This window comes from Phlebotomus argentipes, unplaced genomic scaffold (genome assembly GCF_947086385.1).
Source record: "Phlebotomus argentipes unplaced genomic scaffold, Phlebotomus argentipes genome assembly scaffold_4, whole genome shotgun sequence".
In the NCBI taxonomy this organism is placed as follows: Eukaryota; Metazoa; Arthropoda; class Insecta; order Diptera; family Psychodidae; genus Phlebotomus; species Phlebotomus argentipes.
In genome coordinates, this window is record NW_026776174.1 from 1595078 (window position 1) to 1615291 (window position 20214).

General features: G+C 43.1%; 6 protein-coding genes and 7 non-coding genes across 14 annotated transcripts in view; 5 read left to right on the forward strand and 8 right to left on the reverse strand.

Annotated features, from left to right (window-relative positions):
- Nucleotides 1-124: 124 nt before the first annotated feature.
- On the reverse strand, nt 125-198 carry Trnan-guu (transfer RNA asparagine (anticodon GUU)). The gene has a single exon. It is a non-coding gene; the product is annotated as a tRNA-Asn (tRNA).
- Nucleotides 199-326: 128 nt separating this feature from the next.
- LOC132258243 (46 kDa FK506-binding nuclear protein) lies at nt 327-1825 on the reverse strand. The gene is made up of 3 exons (XM_059755458.1): nt 1651-1825; nt 751-1523; nt 327-684 (listed from the first exon to the last, which is right to left on the reverse strand). The coding sequence occupies exons 1-3, from the start codon at nt 1658-1660 to the stop codon at nt 427-429; spliced, it is 1041 nt and encodes a 346-aa protein (XP_059611441.1). The 5' UTR covers nt 1661-1825; the 3' UTR covers nt 327-426.
- Nucleotides 1826-1901: 76 nt separating this feature from the next.
- LOC132258673 (origin recognition complex subunit 2) lies at nt 1902-4069 on the forward strand. Its single transcript, XM_059756076.1, has 3 exons — nt 1902-2422; nt 2490-3896; nt 3961-4069. Exons 1-2 carry the CDS (start codon nt 1969-1971, stop codon nt 3722-3724), a joined length of 1689 nt encoding a protein of 562 aa, XP_059612059.1. The 5' UTR covers nt 1902-1968; the 3' UTR covers nt 3725-3896; nt 3961-4069.
- On the forward strand, nt 3833-5248 carry LOC132257829 (uncharacterized oxidoreductase YtbE-like). The gene is made up of 3 exons (XM_059754866.1): nt 3833-3896; nt 3958-4598; nt 5072-5248. The coding sequence occupies exons 1-3, from the start codon at nt 3833-3835 to the stop codon at nt 5246-5248; spliced, it is 882 nt and encodes a 293-aa protein (XP_059610849.1).
- Nucleotides 5169-6724, forward strand: LOC132258675 (tRNA-specific adenosine deaminase 1). Its single transcript, XM_059756079.1, has one exon. The coding sequence runs from the start codon at nt 5285-5287 to the stop codon at nt 6449-6451; it is 1167 nt and encodes a 388-aa protein (XP_059612062.1). The 5' UTR covers nt 5169-5284; the 3' UTR covers nt 6452-6724.
- A 932-nt stretch (nt 6725-7656) lies between these two features.
- On the forward strand, nt 7657-8413 carry LOC132257821 (uncharacterized). Its single transcript, XM_059754859.1, has 2 exons — nt 7657-7947; nt 8003-8413. The coding sequence occupies exons 1-2, from the start codon at nt 7785-7787 to the stop codon at nt 8311-8313; spliced, it is 474 nt and encodes a 157-aa protein (XP_059610842.1). The 5' UTR covers nt 7657-7784; the 3' UTR covers nt 8314-8413.
- Nucleotides 8414-8856: 443 nt separating this feature from the next.
- Nucleotides 8857-20214, forward strand: part of LOC132257520 (uncharacterized) — a 29783-nt gene continuing 18425 nt past the window's right edge. For both annotated transcript variants that reach the window (XM_059754464.1, XM_059754463.1), the window contains exon 1: nt 8857-9093. The gene's annotated coding sequence lies outside the window, so the exon portion shown is untranslated. The remainder of the gene's footprint in view (nt 9094-20214) is intronic.
- Trnah-gug (transfer RNA histidin (anticodon GUG)) lies at nt 18442-18513 on the reverse strand. The gene has a single exon. It is a non-coding gene; the product is annotated as a tRNA-His (tRNA).
- On the reverse strand, nt 18624-18695 carry Trnah-gug (transfer RNA histidin (anticodon GUG)). The gene has a single exon. It is a non-coding gene; the product is annotated as a tRNA-His (tRNA).
- On the reverse strand, nt 18806-18877 carry Trnah-gug (transfer RNA histidin (anticodon GUG)). The gene has a single exon. It is a non-coding gene; the product is annotated as a tRNA-His (tRNA).
- Nucleotides 18988-19059, reverse strand: Trnah-gug (transfer RNA histidin (anticodon GUG)). The gene has a single exon. It is a non-coding gene; the product is annotated as a tRNA-His (tRNA).
- Trnah-gug (transfer RNA histidin (anticodon GUG)) lies at nt 19170-19241 on the reverse strand. Its single transcript has one exon. It is a non-coding gene; the product is annotated as a tRNA-His (tRNA).
- On the reverse strand, nt 19352-19423 carry Trnah-gug (transfer RNA histidin (anticodon GUG)). Its single transcript has one exon. It is a non-coding gene; the product is annotated as a tRNA-His (tRNA).

Below are 20214 nucleotides of genomic sequence, written 5' to 3' on the forward strand. Positions count from 1 at the left end.
TGAATTTTTTTTTGTCAAATTTAATAAGAAAAGAAACAATTATTGATGTAATTAATAAGTTTTTAAAATCTGCTTCTTTTACTCGATTTTATTGTTCTTTAGGTTCTTTTTAAAAGAAAAAAGTCGCCCCCGGGTGGGCTCGAACCACCAACCTTTCGGTTAACAGCCGAACGCGCTAGCCAATTGCGCCACGGAGGCGTAGTTTTTGCTGATCTTGCCGTTCATGTCTTATCACCGCATCAAATTTTAGGCATTTCAAGCAATTTAAAACCACGACGATGAATGTAAACAAGCCTGTTAAGCCCAGAAAAGATAAACACACGCTGTTTCTCTTTTAGTTGTCCATCTTTACTTCAAAATTATTGGCTGTAATTCTTATAATGTGAAACGGTTTTTTAAGCGAATGAAAAAATATATATAAAACTTCTAATTTTTAATTTGTCGCAGCTCCACCTCGAAGACCAACGTTGAGTTGGGCGGAATAACAGGTGGAGATCCCTTGGAGCCATACGCCATCTTCGGAGGGCAGGTAATCCTCCTCTTACCGCCCATCTTCATGCCCGCCACACCAATTTCCCAGCCGCGAATCACCTCTCCCCGTCCGATAGTGAACTTGAAGCCATTTCCGGCCTTGCACGAATCGAACACTTTATTGTTGGACTTGAGGCGGCCCTCGTAGTAAACCTGCGAAGAGATAGATCAACGTTAGAGAGTCTCGAAGACTTCTGGCGCATGACTTTCAGGACTTACCACAACTTTCTTATTCTGCTTCGCCTCAGGACCATCGCCCACTTTGAGCTCCTCCACCATCACGCCTCCCTGCAGCACTGTCTTCTTGCCGGCCTTCTGCTGGGGCTCCTTGGCACCCTTCGTCTCGGGCTTCTGCTGCTTCTTGTCCTTCTTCTGGGCGACGCCATTCTCAAGACCATTTTGCTGCTGCTGCTTGTCCGTCTTCATTTTCTTCTGTGGCTGCTCCAACTCTTCTTCGCTCTCCTCCTCGTCATCCTCATCGCTGTCCTCCTCCTGCTCCTCCTCGCCACTGTCCTCGCCCTCAATGTCATCGTCATCCATCTCAAAATCATCGTCATCGCTCTCATCCTCGTCATCGTCACTGTCTTTCTGGGCTTCAGCCTTGGCGGCCTTGGTTTTCTTCTCCTTCTTGCCCTCAATCGGCACCAGATTCGGCACTTCTGTCTCTTCGTCCTCCTCCTCAGACACGTCCGAATCTCCCGCGTCGCCAAAGTCCCCCATAGGATCGTCCGGATGAAGGTAGCCCACCAGATGAATGGTGCCGCTGCCGATGCTGCAGAAGGCGATCTTGTCACCCTGCGACAGCTGCAAGTCCAGCGGATGCTGTGGCTTGTCCTTGGATAGTGTGCAGAGGAGGAACGTGTTCTTGTCCACGGTGACCATCAGCTGCGTCGCCTCTGCGCCACATGACTTCAGATCCAGGGCGGCGTTGGTCAATTGATAATCCTTCTCCACCGTCTGCGAATACTTCTTGTTGGGCGTGAGCACCAGTCCTGTTAAAAGAGCATTGCAACATTACTGGGAAACCCCTCGAGAAGCAAACTTTCAAGGTTCTGCCGGAAGACCGGAGGCCCCACGTGGTGCGCCACCCATGACTGCCGCTTTTCTCCCCATACTCACCGAAAACCATCTTTCCGTGTGTTGCAGGACAATCTAAGAGGAACAGTGGACACTTTCGTGACTCTTCTCGCCCGAATTTCTAGCTAAAAAGGACTTTTTTCACAGGAAAACTAAGAGGAATAAAACGCGTCTGCAACTTATCCGCTCGGCGTGCAATGGGAAAATGACCCAAAAGTCGAATGATGGCCGAATGCGGAGTTTGACATCCACAACTGGCGTGACAGTCAAAATTCCCGCCACAATCATAACCTCAATCGAGTGCAGCAGTTCCGGGTGTGTGTTATTCGATACTCTTCCTCGTCTACTTCCTGATTGAACATGTGCAGCGATAGGAATAGTAGCAGTTCAGATGACGTGCCCATTCGGCGGTCGTTGAGACATCGAACTCCCAACAGAAGATACTTCTCGGAGGACATATCGTCAAGCACAGATCGTTCTGGGAACTCGGGGAAGTCTAAGGATTCCATCCTCGAGGATTGTGACATATCCGTGTTGTGCCTGGACTCGCCAATCAAGGAGAACGTCGCGAAAGCCAGTGAGCTCTTTGACGAGGCTGAAGACGTCGAGGGTGGTGATATTTACACGTTCAAAACGCCCAAGAAGAGAAATGCCATGTCTCTGATGGCGACAAATGCTGTGGCATCGCCCCGGACACCAAAATCCTCGACTCCTCAAGCGTCCAGGACACCAGGCACTGGCAGGAGGAGTGCAGTGCAGAAGGAGACACAGCTGGGCAAAACTCCGCAACATATTCGTGCGAAAATCAAGAGAAGTAATGAACAGCAAGGCTTCTGAATCTCTTCTGAAATCTCTAAAATCCGATGCTTTTTCATTTGCAGAACTCTCCAAGATAGTCGAAAGTTCATCGGAGTACGAAGAGAGTGAGGAATCCAGTGGGGAATCTGAAACAGAGTCTAGTCTTTCCAGTTCTACGGAAGATGAGCCGAAGACGCCGAAGAGGAAGAATACGCGAAAGGTTGAAATTCTCACAGATCCCATAACTCCGTCAGTGTCCACGAGAAGACGCAATCTTAGGAGCAACACTGAGGCTCAGTACTGCCTCAAGAGTGACAACTACTTCACCAGTCACTCTGCCAAGGGAAAGTCCCTGACATCTGATCACACACTCGATCGCTTGAAGACTCCTCGATTGCCACATGCGGAGATGATGAAGCTGCTGGACATCGTTGAGCTGCCAGAAGCGCACGAGACGGCCATAAAAGAGCTCCAGAATGAGTACAAGAGCTTCTTCAGGAAGTGGCTGTGCACTTTGAGTGAGGGATTCAACATCTTGCTGTACGGATTGGGCTCCAAGAGAAACATCATGAGTGAATTCCACCAAGAGATGCTGCAAGATCAGCAAGTTGTCGTTGTAAATGGCTTCTTTCCCAGTCTCACCATCAAAGACATCCTGAGCAGTATTATTTGCGACATTCTGGACCTGGATTCGGTGCCCACGTGTCCTCACGAAGCGGTTCAGCTGATCGAGAGGCAGATTGAGACGCACATCTTCCTCATAGTTCACAATCTCGACGGTGCGATGCTGAGAAATAGCAAAGCTCAGAGTGTCATGAGTCAACTGGCCAGAATCTCCAACGTGCACCTCATCGCTTCCATTGATCACATCAACACTGCCCTGCTGTGGGATCACTCCAAGCTCAGCAACTTCAACTTCACCTGGTGGGATGTCACCTCAATGCTGCCCTACACGGAGGAAACGGCCTACGAGAACTCCCTGATGGTCCAGAACTCGGGCGTGTTGGCTCTGTCGTCGCTGAGGAGCGTCTTCCAATCGCTCACGACCAATGCCAAGGGTGTCTTCATGCTGATCGTGCGGAAGCAGCTCGGAAGTCGCGGCAACTCCAACTATCCGGGGATGCAATTCAAGGATCTCTACAGCGCCAGTCGTGAGGCTTTCCTCGTGAGCTCAGATCTGGCGCTGCGGGCGCAACTCACGGAGCTCCTGGACCACGAAGTCGTGAAGATGAAGCAGGGCATCGATGGTGGAGAGTATCTGAGCATTCCCATTGAGGTGAATCTTCTGCAGCAATTTCTGCAGGAGAATCAAATTTGAATTTGACTGTCAGTTTTTTGGGGAAGATTCGTGTCAGCTGATCACAACAAATTGTTGCTCTTTGGCCCTAAATTATATCCCAAATAAAAGCGTGGTTTTGCATGAGAAATGAGTGTCTGTGCGAGGAAAACTGTTCTCCTGAATTCTGGGCATCACATTCCCTTGATTGGATGTAAGTGTTCAGCAGAAAATCCCGAGGAAATGGTTAAATTAGACAAATTAAACTTTCTCAGTAGGAACTTACACAATCACCGATGCAAGCATTCTTCACAACTCCCTGGATTACGCCTTATCATCCGGATATCGCCTCATCGACACAGCTACGGTGTACAGGAATGAATCCCAAATCGGAGAATCCCTGAAAGTGCTTTTGCCAAAGTACAATTTGACGAGGAAAGACATTTTCGTCACTTCCAAGTTTATTCCGGAAGCCAGAGAGGAAGAGAATTACGTGCTGGCAACAGTTGAGGCTTCGCTGAGTAAACTCCAGCTGGACTACATTGATCTGTACCTGATTCACTGGCCAGCAGCGCGGGGTGTGTCTATGCACAGTCCTGAGAACGCAAAGTATCGCGACATCGCGTGGAAAGGGCTTGTCAGTGCGCAGAAGAAGGGACTTCTGCGCTCCATTGGCGTGTCAAACTACCTGGAGAGACACCTGAGTGAGCTGTTGGAAAAGTCTCACGGGATTCCGCCGGCTGTCAACCAAGTGGAGTGGCATCCACATCATCACTCAGCGGAGCTGCTGAGCTTCTGCCAGCAGCACAACATCTTCCTGCAAGCGTACTCATCCTTGGGCGGCGGCACAGGATCTCTTACTCTGGATCCTGTTGTCCAGTCAGTGGCTCAGAAGCTTGGCCAAACTGGCTCTCAGGTGAGCTGCTCTGATGGATAATAATTCGAATTAGAATAAGTCTAAATGAGTTTTCTCACTCTTATTGATCTTATTGGAGAAGATTGAGTCTCTGTGAGTGATTTCTATCCCAAAATTCTTGGCATAATTGTGCTACATCAATTAGTTAAATACACATTAACTTGAGAAGTCTTCATTCCAACGCATCATCAAACTGATCTTAAAGTTTGTTCAGTGCAAATGAAGTTTATTCAGTGTGATGAATTTGATGAACTTCCCTGAGAAGGAAAGGCAGAATGATTGTGATGGATCATGAGAAAACAGATTTCCTACTTCGCAATATTCTCTGTTAGCTGTGATATCTGTGTTAACCGTTCAGAAACAGGAAGAAATGTAGAGAAAATGTTTTGCTTTGAGTAAAGTTTAAGAAAGAATCTTAATGGAAAAGACAAGAGCAAATGAGAAGAAAACTATATTCTTCTCTCTATTTCCAGATACTCCTTCGTTGGGCCACTCAGAAGGACATCGGAGTGATTCCCAAGGCGCGCTCACAGCATCACGTGGAGGAGAATATTGCTCTTGACTTCAGCATTCCGGAGGATGACATGAGAATCCTCAGCAGCATGAGTGTTCGCGAGAAGTATGCGTGGAATCCGGCAAACATCAACTAATCCTTAAGTGCTGCGGCATTGAATTCTCTGGGCACGATGATTGCGAATGATGTGACCAGAATGTGTGTGGAGTTCTTCGAGCGAAATCTCCCGAAGGGCGGGAAACCGGTGAGTGAGCGTGAGTGGACGGTCTTGAGTGCAATAGTGCAGGAAATGGACAGTAAACTGGACGTTGTGTCGATGGGAACTGGAACAAAGTGTCTCGGTGCGGACCAGATGAGTGAATCTGGGGATGTTCTCAATGATAGCCATGCAGAAATTGTCACGAGGAGGGCGTTTTTGCGGTATCTCATGGAGCAAATGGTGCTGGCGAGGGAGAAGAAGCGCAGCATCTTCGCAATTGATGGTGAAAGTGGGAAATTCAGTTTGCAGACAGAGTGTAAATTTCACTTTTTCACAACCCACTCGCCCTGTGGAGATGCTAGTATTTTCCCCAGAAATCCAGCGACGGTGGAGGAGAACGTGGAGGACGAGCCGGCTGCCAAGAGAGCCAGACTGCCCGAGGATAACTTCACGGGTGGGAAATTGATTGGGCAGTCGACTGGGGATCTCATGGACCAGACAGTGGGCTGTGTGAGGACGAAGCCGGGCCGCGGAGTGGCCACGCTGTCGGCCTCGTGCAGTGACAAAATGGCGAGGTGGTGTGTGATGGGCCTCCAGGGTGGACTCCTGATGAATGTCCTGACCTCACCCATTTATCTCAGCAGTGTGATTTATCCGCGGGACGCGATTCTTGACAAAAAAGCCACCGAGCGTGCTCTCTGGGGTCGTTTCACAAATCATCTCGTCATCCCTTCGGCCACGTTTCACATCCACCGACCGGATGTCCTCGTGGCGACGGAACACTTTGCCTTTCCCTTCATCCGACACCCATCGCACGACCAGTGTCAGCCGTGTCCGGCCAGTGTGGTGTGGAGTCGAGTGCCGGAGCGGCCACACGAGGTGGCTGTGGCGGGAAGGCGTCAAGGTGTCACGCGGAAGAAGCTGAAAACCCCCGTCGCGAGGCTATTAATTGCCAAGGGTGCCCTGTTTGACCGCTACACGACCATCTTTACGCCTGCCAACACTCCGCGGGTGGATTTATCGTATCAGGAAGCTAAGGACAAGGATTACACAGCTCTGACACAGTGGCTCAGGCAGCACTACTTCAAAGTGTGGCCCACAAAGGGTGAGAAATACCTCAAGTTTACGACGACGAATTAGCATTTTAAACGGTGGCGGACATTTAGCGGGTAGTTTGCAAGAAGTTCAACTTGTGAATTTAGTGTTGATGAAGAAATAGCAAGAAAAAGTGCCTATTTGATGCCGCAGAAATTTATTTTCGTAAGTATTGTTAAAGCTGTAATTAAATTTTGATTGATTCACATTGACGAAAGGATTTATAAGTTATGTTAAGTATCTCGTTATGCACTAAAATTGTCATATTCATGTGTCTTCGGATTTAGTGACAAATACCATTGAAATAAAATGTTAAAAGAGAAATTAATTTCATATATTTTTAAAGAATATTTGCAACAAAAATTGCGGTTTACTGTCCACTGTTGTTATATTTGTGGGATTGTTCTCAGTAAAGTTACTTCATCAACTCTTTAAAAGCTACCCTTTAATATGGCTTCATCCAGAAACTTTCAGAATTGCGAGAACTACAAAATTGCGTCTCGAGTTCAACGTCTAACCTCGAGTTTTGCTGCATTTCATTCTCTTTTCTCTCCGTTTGACTTATTGAGAAGCGACAGTCTTTCTAATTGTCATGAGTTTAGTGTTAATTGGCCACATATTGTGTGGGATTTATCAAGTTTCACAAGAAATATCCTCGAAATGGAAGCCAGAGCATCGTTTTAATTGACGCGCCAATTAGGAGGTAGACACAGCGGAAGTATCTTCACAGCAATATTTGCGTGGTGAATGCAATTCGAGGAAATGTTGGGAAAATGGGGATTTTGGGGTGAAATATGTGAATGCTGAAACTCCTGAGCTGAATATGATTATTGTGTGCTCAATTTTTCACTAAAATTATTGATGAAATATCGACATTTTGAGGTCATACCAGGATAATAGTCACGAATGTGCTTTTATTATGTTAGTAGCTGGAATTTACATTACAACCACGAACTGTTATCGCTTCAGGAAGCCAAAATGACCAAATCCAGAAACTAAGTAGGAGGAATTGTTACATATGTTTAACAGACACAGAATTCAAATTTTCCTTTAAGTAATTTCCAAATAAAAAATCATGTTGAAAAGACAAATTTTTGGCAAATTAATCTCAACTTCGTTCGCAAATCTCTAAAATTTATGTTGAGAAGAATCCTCATCGGACGATTCCGGAAAATGTCCTCTGAAATTTCTGACGTGATTCGATTTGCAGCGACGCCAGTAATTGAAAGGTTTCTCACGTTTCTCACATTTTGCTTCCGGTGCTTTCCAACCTCACTTTCATCGTCATTTTGTGCCTGGGTTTTATTTCCGTTTGTCCATTATTTCACCGATTTCTTCGTGAATTCTCCATTCTTGACGGAAGTAAGTAAGCGAAGAGATGATCAAGCCGCAAAAGCAGTCGCCGGAAACTTCGCACGAGCAGCGAATGAGAATTCTCAGAGCGTACGAGAAAATGGCTCAGGAAAGATTGCAGAAGTTGAAGAAGCGCAATTCAGAGCTGAAGAAAATTTACAAGCAAAGTTGCAAATTAGCGGGCCAGCGTAAGTCATCTCAATTCCCAGCTTTCCTGCTCTGATATTTGTGTCTTTTTTTCAGTCAATTTGATAAACTACGACGATTTCGATGACAAGCCGCCGGTGGACGTTCGCGCTTTTGAGGAATTTGCAGACAAGATAGAGGCAAAGCTCGCTGAAGTCAAGGACTTCGAGAAGAAGTTCAAAGAGGAGGTCGAGAGACTTGAGAAGATAGTCCTTGAGTCAGACGATGAAGAGGAAGAGCGCGAGGAACAAGCCCAGGAAGCTATTGACGAAATTTCAGAGGTGATTTCTGTGGCTTCTTCCGATCGCGAGGAAGCTCAGCAGACCGACACTTCCGCAAGCGGGAAGGAAACAGAGGACCTTTTCTAAGATACAACTTCCGAGACTCCATTCACTGAATTAATATCAAAATATCATGAATTTCCCTTTTGTAAGAATTGAATTCAGAATAAAAGCGTTCATAAAACAAGTTAAAGATTCTAGCCGCAATGAGGCGCAGCGATCGCTGAGAAAAAGAGCGCGAACCGAAACCATCAAATTCTACAAATCTCTTATTATTTGTTCGTATCTCGGCAAATAAATTGTGTATTTGCATTAGATTTTAAAAACGAAAACATCACAAAGTTTTTAATAACATATCAGGGAAGAAAACTAGCAAATCTCAGGTGCCTATAAGGACATGCGAGGTGTGTGCTTATCCCTATTTTTCCCTTTATCAATTCGTCTGTGAGGGGTGATTCTGGGAAGTGTGTGTCTGTGAGAGTGGGGCTGTTGGAAGAGCCGCCCCTCTTGAGGATATTCACCACCGCCACCCCTGCATTCCATGCTGGCGGGGTGATGATTCTCCCGCATGAATGGCATGTGTGACTTCGGGTGACTCTTGGCAATTTCCCACAGATGGACTCCGCAGTTGTAAAAGAAGTGCCGTGGCGAGTGGATGTTTCGCATTGTGCTCAAGGGCATCGGCGCGTGTGTTCTGGGGTGGAAAAGTTGCCAGTGTGCGGAAAAATCACTGATAATTCGGGGTGGAATGTAGTGGAATCCTTCCATCATCGCTGGTGTTTTTTTGGGCGGCAACTTTTGAAGACGACGCGGAGTATAATCGAGAGAATATCTACGAATTTCCCGTCAACTTTTTCCATTTTCTCTGTGAGTTGTGAATTTAATGTAAATAGCACTGGGGCTGTTGTGGGTGAAGGGGTTGCGCCGTCATATTAAATTCTCCCTCTATCTTTCTGGCTCTGCTGCCTCTCACTAATGAAGTTGAATTGTACTGTTAATTGCATGGACTTTCGGGGTGGGTTGCCGAAAAAACCACGGCATTTTGTGTCTGATTAAGCCAGTCGACGCGCGCTCCTCCAGACATTGATTTGAGGTGAATTGTGTGAAAGTTTGCCAAGCGGGTGCAAGAGGTGGAAAAGTGGATTGTTGAGAGAAGTAAGGTGTGTCTGGAATGGGGTGGTTTTTTCTCGCTGTCCTGGATGCTAAGGGATTTATACTGAAGCAATGCTGGGTGAAATTCGACTCGAAACGAGAATGAAATTTCGTTGAGGAAAAATTTCCAGTCCATTTTCCACTGGCAGAGAAGAAAATCGATGAGTGTGTGTGTGTGTCGTCATTTTGGAGTTTATTGATGATCTCAGCTATTTTGTACCATTTTATTTTCATACATTTTTTTTCTCTCTCCTCTTCTCCGTCACACTCTTTCCCTCTTTTTTTGGGTGGGGGAGGAGAGAAAGCGCAGAGTCTCCTAAGCTGTTTTTCCTCCTCACTTTTGCCGCATCCCCATTTTTTTTTTTGCTTCACCCCGCAACTCCTCCTTGGCACTTCCTGCGCCAAGATTCGATGCTGCTCGACTGCTCAAATTGTGCGCTGACCAACAAACGATCTTAATCTACGACTATTGTAGTGTATGATGTGTTCTCTGTGGCCCCATTGTCGCGCTCCCGAGGCCACCCACTCGCCTGGAGCGGAGGGCAGCGAGGAGAGATAGAGAGAGAGAGTCGGTGAAAGGGATGAAGTCAGCATTTTCCACACAAATTAATTGATTTCACTAATGGCCTCACTTGAATACGACCGACAGAGTTTTGTGGATTTTTTCTCGTGTGTCTCTCCTCGATGGTACTCCACTCGGGCCAAGAGGTTTTCCTCCCTCGCTCGCATCCATCAGGGCGCCCCGGACGGGCGAGGGGGGTGCCGATATTAAAGGCGAACACTCAGATGGACTGTGAGGTACGGATTAATTGATTTACAGCCCTGTGACTCTGGTTCACCCCAATTGATTCCCTGCCAGATATCACCACTCGACTGAGCCTCTAACTTTCTGCACTGGAATTTCCCATTAGGCTGAATTTTGGAGAAAAGTCCCTAAAGATTAATTCTCTAATTCATAGGGGAGATCGGAATCTGTCTGTGGCGTAAAGTGTCGGCCCAATTGACGGGCGTAGGAAGTTTTGGGTGGTGGCACAGTTCTGTTGATTCAACCACGAAATGCCGCTCATATTGATTTCATGGACTTTTTCCCCGACTTACAAACACTCTGGCGCAATTCAATAATAAAACCAGAATGCCACAATTTAAACATCGGATGCAAAGAAGCAATTTTGCCAAATATTTGCTTTTCCTCTTCGCTCTGCACTTTACTCTCTGATCCTGGGAAATTTAAATATGGCAAAGTGAAAAGAGACGGATTTTGATTTGCTGTGAATGCAGTTTAATTGAATATTTCTATTGATAATATTGAATAAATTTAATTAAATTTTCAATAATAAGTGCTGTGAAAAGAAAATTATACTGTTTACACAAGATTTCTGGCGCAATGGAAAATGCAATTTGACGTCTCATCACATTTCATTATAGTTTTGCACAAGTTTCTGAAGTTGCAAATTCTTCTTATTAAATTTCATATTGAAATAACGTCTTTGGGATGTATTATAGTAATTACTTGTCGAGTCTAACTTTTTACTGTACACCTGATGAAGGAAAAGCGTCAATTTCAGTATGAATTTTATATAAAACTTTCCTAACTGAAACTGGCACACGCAGTGTATTGGAAATTGTGATATCATCAGCAAAATTCATCCGATATCACTTCAATCAATCAGGAATTGTAAAATTTAAATAATATTCTGTATATAAATAAGAAAAAAAAATCCTGTGATTTCTTATATGCTCATTTAAATGCAATGCTTCTTAAAGATTAGAGATTCTGTTTGCAGTTTCTAAGGAAAAAGTCTAACATTGAGTACAGGAAAGAGAAGTCGAGTTCCTGATGTCTTTGACATGAAATGTCTTAGAGCTCGAAGCGGAAACAACTGAGTTTGTTTCTCCATAAACTATGTATCGGCAGGCGCATTGAGCAGACGAAAGAAAAGAAGCATGAACTTTGCGAAGCTATATAGAGACTTTAATCTTTCGTCTTCTCTGCCCCGCCACTTGAAGCTGATTGAGCTTGTAGTCTATTGCATAAATTGGATTTTGAGGCGCTCGTCGAACTTTGACAAAATTAGAACAATGCCGGGATATTGATGGCTAAAAGGGAAGGAATACTTAACACAATATAGAAGTTTATGTGATGAAAAAGAAACAGTCGCTGTGAAGGAAATCATATTCTCGGGGGTGTTTCGCTTTGGGGGTGGATGAGTGAGAGGGATGTGCCTATGTGTGATGTATAGTGAGTTATAAATATTATTTATCTTCCTCACACCAATCCCGAATAAGTCAAGCCTTAACGTGATATATTAGATGTATTTTCAACGAATTAAGTATCATGAATAAGTATCCATTTCGTATTGCAATATTTTTTCGATTTCACCAATTTTGTTTATGCATCCATCTTCGGTGTTGTCTCCAGCAGCCCACATTGATGTATTGCCTGGGCGAACGAGCGAGATATAGATAACAGACCTTATAAATAATTCTCATTCCAATTCTGGGGGATCGTTTGTTTAACAAGACACACATACAATTCTTCTGAGGTTTGGACGGAACATCGCTAAGCCACGTGGGGGGTGAATAACAGAGCAGAGAATAAGTAGAAAATGAATGATTTTCGGATAGAAGAGACATCCCCTCAAATAATTATACAATTTTTATTGCTTATACAGTATCTCAGATGAGGGTCAAATCGTTGGAGGGTAAATTTTGTGGATTTCTTGCGGGTTGTCCTTCGGATAGAAACCCAGCAGAGTGACTTCTATACGGCATTCCATCTCGCTTCGTCGTCCCTTCTACCTGACGGAATTTCGATTTAAGAGGAACTGATTAAAATAACTTCCCCTGCAAAATGCCATTACTGCTTCCTCTTCGTCTTAAACCGTCATCGTGTGCTGGACACTTCATTAATCATAGATTTTTTTTTATCATCTTCCTGCCTCCCTTTTTGCCTTAAATATCATTATGAGTCTTTGGGTGGGAAGGTGTAGGAGAAAAAAAAACCATAAATAAGGAGACACACTTTGCATATTGTTGCCTTCGGGAGTGGGTGGGCCGAAGCAGTTGGGCGGGCGGCTGAGAGAGTGTGGAGAAATTGGTAAAATTTTCTCAGAGACTCGCTTCTCTCTCTCTTCGTCATCATCACCCTCTTGCACGCACTTCGAACCTTTCGATTTGACAATTTAATGAATATTAATATTTTGGGAATGTGCCTCTTTCTTTCACTCCGACAGCCACAAAATTGGGCCTTCAAACTCATCATCTCTCTCATGTCGTGCGCTCGATGAATGAATGTATATATATAAAAAAGTTATGATTTAATATCTTCATTCCATGGCGGAATTTTCTTTGCGCATTTTCTAATTAAATGTCATCGCTCATTGTTAAAATACGGCCGTGAGGAGAGAGGGCGGATGGGGTGGAGGGCGCACTTGGTCGGTTCTCCTAATGATGATGACGATGTATGCGGCTCTAGGGTGGATGTTATTAGACGATTAGAGACGCTTGACTCTTGCAGTACATAAAATTTGTATGGCTCCATTCTGTGGTGTGGATCCTATGTACTCCTTGTACATTCATTGTGTCAAAGTCACACCCTTCCGAGGGGCCAATCGGTTGGCCCGCTCCGCTCTCCATTTGCAATCCGAATAAATTTGAATGGCACTATAAAATTTTACTACGAATATTAGGAGTATTTATCAGTGATATAAGACACTGTGGCATTAGAATGGGCATTAAGATAAAAGGCACGGACACTTTTTCTTCCGTCGATCGAATTCGTGATTTGGGAAAGCAACTAAGCTTCGTGGAATTTCTTTATTTCCAACCATTACTCGAGATTGACTTGAATATACTGGAGAAGTCTCTGTCTTATACTATCTGTAATGGAATGCCTACAAATTGCTAGAGTCTCCTTCCTCTGACCACGCACAGATTGTATATGCCACAGACCCTGTGGAAATATCTAATTCATTCCACTTTGTGTAATTTGTGTGCCCTCGCAATTCTCAACAGAGCCGCGTTCGCGTTGAGAAGAGCTTTTGATGAGAAATTTGATTTGCAACCCATCCCGCGTCCAAAGTCGCAACTTTTCGCCATGGCACATGCGAAGCAAAAGCTCTCTTGATACGAATAATGAAGCGGGAAACTCATTTGGCGCATTTGGCAAATTTTACAGAGACACAGCAAAGGAGCTACAAATTATTCAGTGTTGTATTTCCAGCAGCATTGTATTTCACCCATCTATGCGATTCTTTAAGCAACTCACACCCCTTCGTGCGTCGATCTCACTCCACTTGAATTTTAGATGCTGTTAACAACTGTTATTATTGCCATAATGGGATTTGCTATGTTTGTGTCGTCAGCCCTTCAGTCGCATTTTCAGCAATAATTCCTAGTATGAAAAATAATACCGGAGAGATTATAAACCATCAACGGTGGGTGGAAAATAATGAGATTTGCAAGAATAATATTTACATACACATTGGATAATGCAATTTATGTCGCCAACTAAATGTTCACAGTCACACTGCTCTATTAAATCCTCAAATGACAGAGATTTACATTTTATTAGTTGGATGCTCTTATTTACATTTTATGCAACCGACCAGTGAAAGTTTCAAAAGCGTCGGTGTATTTTCAATGTCAAAGGCATGTAATTTATCCCAGGTTTCTTTTGCAGCAATATGTCAATTTATTTAGGTATGTTTTCAAAATTTTATCCCCTTTATTCTTCTTACAAAGTTAGTTGAAATTTTGCTGGGTCATCTACGCAGAAGTCCTCAACCCATGGAAAATAGTGTTTTCGTTGTAATGATTTCCATGGAATGAGACAGACAATTACGAGTGAACAATTTGACCTCTCGTTCGTCGCTTAGAAAGTGGATCAAGGGCAAAAATCTTGGGGAATTCATACATAATGTGGTCATTATGGGAACAAGCATGAAATGCTTAGCATGAAAAATTCGTTCAATTAAGATTGTGTCGTGCGGCAAGTCTGTCGAGGGTGATTTTTCAGGAGTGGAAAATTTCAGCCACCCAAGTAGGCCTAATGATGTGCGTGTTGCGGTGGCTAAGAAGGGTGTTTCTCCCAGGATGGAAGTCACTCATTATGCGACAACATCCCTTTGCTTGGGCCCAAGGACCAGAGAAGGGACGGGACTCGAGGGGTGGCATATTAAAAAATTACATTGACAAAATGTTGTCATATGTGCGATGTGGCAAATTGCGTCGGCAAGCGCGCGGTTTCATGTTGCAGTTTACTCTGGCGGTTTATTATGTTGAACGAGAGGGGGATAAATAATACAAGGGGTTTTGTTTGGCTCACAGATAATAAGGGGTTTGCACTGCTTGTAAATGGTTAGAAGCGAACCGCAACGATTTATTTGTTTATCAACCCTCAATTTTACAGCACTCTGGCGCCCCTTTTTCCCTCTCACGCCCCGCATTTTGGGCTTCTCGGGGGTTGTGTGACATTACATTTTCGACGGGGATCGAACGCTAAGGGGTGGAAAAAGCATGCGGATGATTTGGTGGAGTGATCCGTGAATTATCGGGGGCTTCGACAGTTAATTCATTTTAATTCCCCCTCCATTGGGACGCGCATCCCTTGTACAATTTGTACAATTCACTTCTTGTACGTGACGACAATTGGTTCAAATTTCCAATGACTCGTCAATTTATTAAGCAGGGCTTTTACACCATATTCTGTCTCCCATAATTCATACTGTTAGTCACACTTTCACTCACTGCCTGTCTCCTGTCGCACCCTCGGCGAGAGGCTGAATTATTCCGTGCCCAGGGGAAAATGGCACATAAACACCATTATGTGTGTTGTGGAAAAGAATATTGGGAAGAAGAAAAGGCAATGGAATAGGTGGAATTTTGCGATTTAATGAATAAAATTGCGATTGAAGCGACGCAATCAACGACACTTGGGCAATCGCGCTAATGTAATTTGGCAAAGTCGTGATAAAAGGCATCCCAATGAATAATAACCAATGTGAGATTCTGTCTCTCGCACACAATAGATGGAAAAATTCCCATACATGTGTTCACCAATAAAACACAATGTCTATGGTGGGTGGAAGAGGCAAAATACATTTATTCACACACACCTTTCGTCCACAAAAGCATCATCAAAGGTGGAGTGAATCAATGATGGTGGCGATAAGGATGAGTTTGGATTGTTTCTCCCTCAAGAAATTGCTGTGCCTTTTTCCCACACCGAAAACGAAGGGTACAAATGCTAAGGGTGGATGTGAAATTCAAATTGGGATGTAATTTTCCACCTTCTCCATATCTCTCATACGTACTCTTTTATTTCCCACGCTATTTCATCCTTCATTTATGTGCTGGAAACTCCTCGTGCACACCTTCCATACCTTGGCAGTTGACTTGAGTTCAAAAAAGTAAAAAATTCATCTCAATGGGTTTTATTTTGTCTCGTTATATCCTGACATTTCTTTCATTTTCACCCCAAAGTTGGACAGAGTTGAAAATGATAATAATTCATGGATTTCACACACATAGAAATGATTGAATTTTTTAACAACGATTAAATGGTGAAAATAATTTTTTCAATTTACTGTCATTGAGAAAATTATCAATTGTGACACGGGATATTTAGTCTTTGAAACGTCTCAGTTCTAAACGGTGTTCTAGAAATAAATTTTTCAACAAAGCTCTTCTTAATTGCTGTAGAGTTCAAGTGAAATTATTGTTTAAAGTTGCTTTGCTTGTGCAAAATGAAGAAAAAGATAATTAAAGTAAAACGTTTATGTAATTTCTGTACAGATTACAATATTTACTGCGAATAATGACTCAATTTTCATTATGTGCAAATATTATTATCCTAAATCTGTCGGTTCTTCAACTTCTTGTGAAATACACACACACACACAGACATAAAGTGGAGGGAAAGAGTGTGTAAAATTTTATTAGCATTGTTACAGGTCTTCCTGTTTTACGAAGAGATATACACATTTGCACCACACATACCTATGTGTGTTTGCTGAAGAGAAAAAAGTCGAAGGAAATTGTTTCAATGACCTCGAGTGAAAATTTGGATGGTGTAAAGGTATTAGGGATATAACAAGTGTATACATATATTTGTGAAGATTATGCCGAGGTTTTCCCGTGAAATTTCGGATTAACATCAAGTGTACTGACAGAAAAGTGGCCTCGAGTGGGGACTAAAAGACAGAGACGCAGCATTTGCTCGTCTCTCCTCATGAAGAGTGGTCTGAAGAGGGGCAAAAATTCAATAAACTCATCGGACAGAGCCCCCAATTCCCACTGAATATCTTGGCAACAATGAAATTTTAATAAAGTGTATCTTGTTGAGACGAAAAAATTCTTTTGTCGATGCTGTTTTTCTTCACTTTTCGGTTTTCCCTTATTTCACCCACTGTTCTTTTTCCCTTTTTCGTGCATGAGGAATTTTCGCATTGATGTATAATGCTTCATTTTTATTCCAAACACTCCACTTTCTTTTCCCTTCACTTCTTTTATTGTTATTTCACTTCCATTGCGTCCTTTTTTTCCCGAACTTATCAATTTGGTTTTCCATCAATTTCCCGGAACGTGGGTGATGTTATTTTCCATGGAAGAGGAAAAAAGAGTGTATATCGAAGAAACAAATTCTTAATTATCATTTCGCTCGTGCTGAGCAAAATTTACATTCTCTCTGCTCGCGGAGTGAATAGCTGAGCAAATGTGAAAGTTTAAGTGAACATCTTGAGTTGTTTAGAATTCATGCACTTGTACATTTTCAGGGATTAACTTCTTAATTTCCTCGTATGAAAATGTCTTTGGAAAAGTCGCCAAATTGTAAGAGAAACTTTGTAAGCTTTCCATCGTAATTCCTTTGCATAAGTCTTAGTTTTCGAGTGGGATGTGAGAGAAAATGACGAGATAGATTTAGTGAGTTTGTTTGTAGTACAAAATTCAAAGTACTTTTCAAACAGTTGCTTCGACTTTTTTTTCGATTCTCATCGAGATAAACAAGTAAACTTATTAGACAGTAAAACAGAAAAATCAAGATTAAAATACTATTTGGACTCTTTTTCATAAATTATGATAAGCAAATAAAATTATAATTTAATTACTTGGAAAGATTGCGTTTTCGTATTGTTTTTACTTACAGAAGTTGATGATTTTTTATTTAATTTCCCGCTGTTTTACGTTTACAGTGGAAAATGGGAAAAAAAATCAAACGTGTATTGTATAAATGTGGTAAAATAGAAGCTTTTCCAAGCTTTCGACGTTCTCTAATTAACGAAATGAACAGGAGTTCTAAGGAAACAGAAACGTTGCGGAGTATATAATTATGGTGGTGATGGCTTGATGCATCCCAGGAAATGCATTTCGCCATTGTTTGTTGATGATTCAATTGAGGTGTATAGTATATAGTGCTCTGAAAGTATATAGTCAAGTGATGGGTATTGTTTGTATGATGCTTCTGAGCATTTTTACGAAATAACTTTAGAGTTGATGAATTAAATCACGAGAAGATAATTAAATGTGTGTGCTCAAATTTATGTTAAGAATTCTCACCAAACAATAGCAATATTCTACGCAATGAAAAGTCTCATGTGCAGAGCAGTGCAATGAAAATTCGAATCTAAAATAAAATGAAGTTATATTATTTAAAGTTTATTGACTTCTGTCAGGATGACAATAAATATTATATGAAATTGAGTGCTCATCTCTGCACGTCATCATCCATTCAAGGGTTATTGAGGAAAAATGAAGAATTTTTATATTGCATCAAGTAATCATTTACCGACGCTGTGAAAGCTCGTAAGAATTCTATTGTGTTTAAAAGAGATTCGCCAATGGAATGTGATGGAAAGTTATATTTCAGACATAAGAAGTTCTCAGAACACAATCAGAGGAAATGTGATTAAATTATTAAATCCATTTCTATCTGTATGAAATTCTTTGAATTTAGCGATTGAATTTCTCTGAATTATATGGGAAAATGGAGCGGATTTGTGAGGTATTTTTCATACTTGAGGAAAAGTAATCATTTCCCAGGGGAAATGACAAAAAGTCAGGCTCTGCCGTGACCAGGAATTGAACCTGGGCTTCCTCGGCCACAACGAGGTGTCATGACCACTAGACGATCACGGCTGGGCGCCTCTTGAGTGACTCCAACGCCTGAGTCTCCAGCAATTTTCGTGCGGAAGAAAGAAGGGCTAAAAGCGACCATTTTCCGGAGGGAATAGCAAAAAGTCAGGCTCTGCCGTGACCAGGAATTGAACCTGGGCTTCCTCGGCCACAACGAGGTGTCATGACCACTAGACGATCACGGCCGGGCGCCTCTTGAGTGACTCCAACGCCTGAGTCTCCAGCAATTTTCGTGCGGAAGAGAAAAGGGTCAATAGCGATCATTTCCCGAGGGAAATGGCAAAAAGTCAGGCTCTGCCGTGACCAGGAATTGAACCTGGGCTTCCTCGGCCACAACGAGGTGTCATGACCACTAGACGATCACGGCTAGGCGCCTCTTGAGTGACTCCAACGCCTGAGACTCCAGCAATTTTCGTGCGGAAGAGAAAAGGGTCAATAGCGATCATTTCCCGAGGGAAATGGCAAAAAGTCAGGCTCTGCCGTGACCAGGAATTGAACCTGGGCTTCCTCGGCCACAACGAGGTGTCATGACCACTAGACGATCACGGCTGGGCGCCTCTTGAGTGACTCCAACGCCTGAGTCTCCAGCAATTTTCGTGCGGAAGAAAGAAGGGCTAAAAGCGACCATTTTCCGGAGGGAATAGCAAAAAGTCAGGCTCTGCCGTGACCAGGAATTGAACCTGGGCTTCCTCGGCCACAACGAGGTGTCATGACCACTAGACGATCACGGCCGGGCGCCTCTTGAGTGACTCCAACGCCTGAGTCTCCAGCAATTTTCGTGCGGAAGAAAGAAGGGCTAAAAGCGACCATTTTCCGGAGGGAATAGCAAAAAGTCAGGCTCTGCCGTGACCAGGAATTGAACCTGGGCTTCCTCGGCCACAACGAGGTGTCATGACCACTAGACGATCACGGCTGGGCGCCTCTTGTGTGGCATTGCGTCTCAAATTCAGCTCCAATTCACTGGAGCAGTGCTTGAGTTTGGTAAAGAAGTGAAAGTCATCAAAAAAGACTGCGAAAGCGGTGTTTTAACGATCACTGCCGGTGGCGTAATTTGAAGCTGTTGGTGAGAACAGTAAAATAATTTTTATCGTCTTTCCCACAAACTTGAGACAATTGTGCCAAATTCAGAGTCATTCATTTAATTTCCCAACATAAATACCGCCATGGAACAATTGAGCTTTCAATAATCTGTTGTTACGGCTCTCGCTGAATTGGAAAAGATAAAAAAGCGCACGTTGCCGAGCAAAACAGCACAAGCATGAAAAAGTTCTATTGGATTGTGACAAAAAGAGTTTGATGAATGTATTCATTTCAATATTCCTCACTGTTCGCTCTGCGAACTGTTTTATTGGTGGTATCTTTTTGTTCCTTCCGGAACTCACTTATTGTTTGATGAACGATGAGATTTTTGAATCCGGAATGAAACAACGGCCTATTAGCATATCAGGCCATGGAGAGAATGTCATTCACAATCGCAATGCGCACAGCCTTTTGTTAAGGGAAAGATATGATCATTGGGGATTTTGTAAGGAAGCTTTTCTTTATTCTTCGTAGACATTGATTGTGCTTAATTGCATTGTGAGAGATAAATGTTAATTGTATCTCAAATGATGTTTATTTTATGAGATTTTGTTGCTGCGAATTATTTATACGAAAAAAAGAGCGGAAGTCATGACTTTTTAATTGCCTACTCAGGATCTGTTT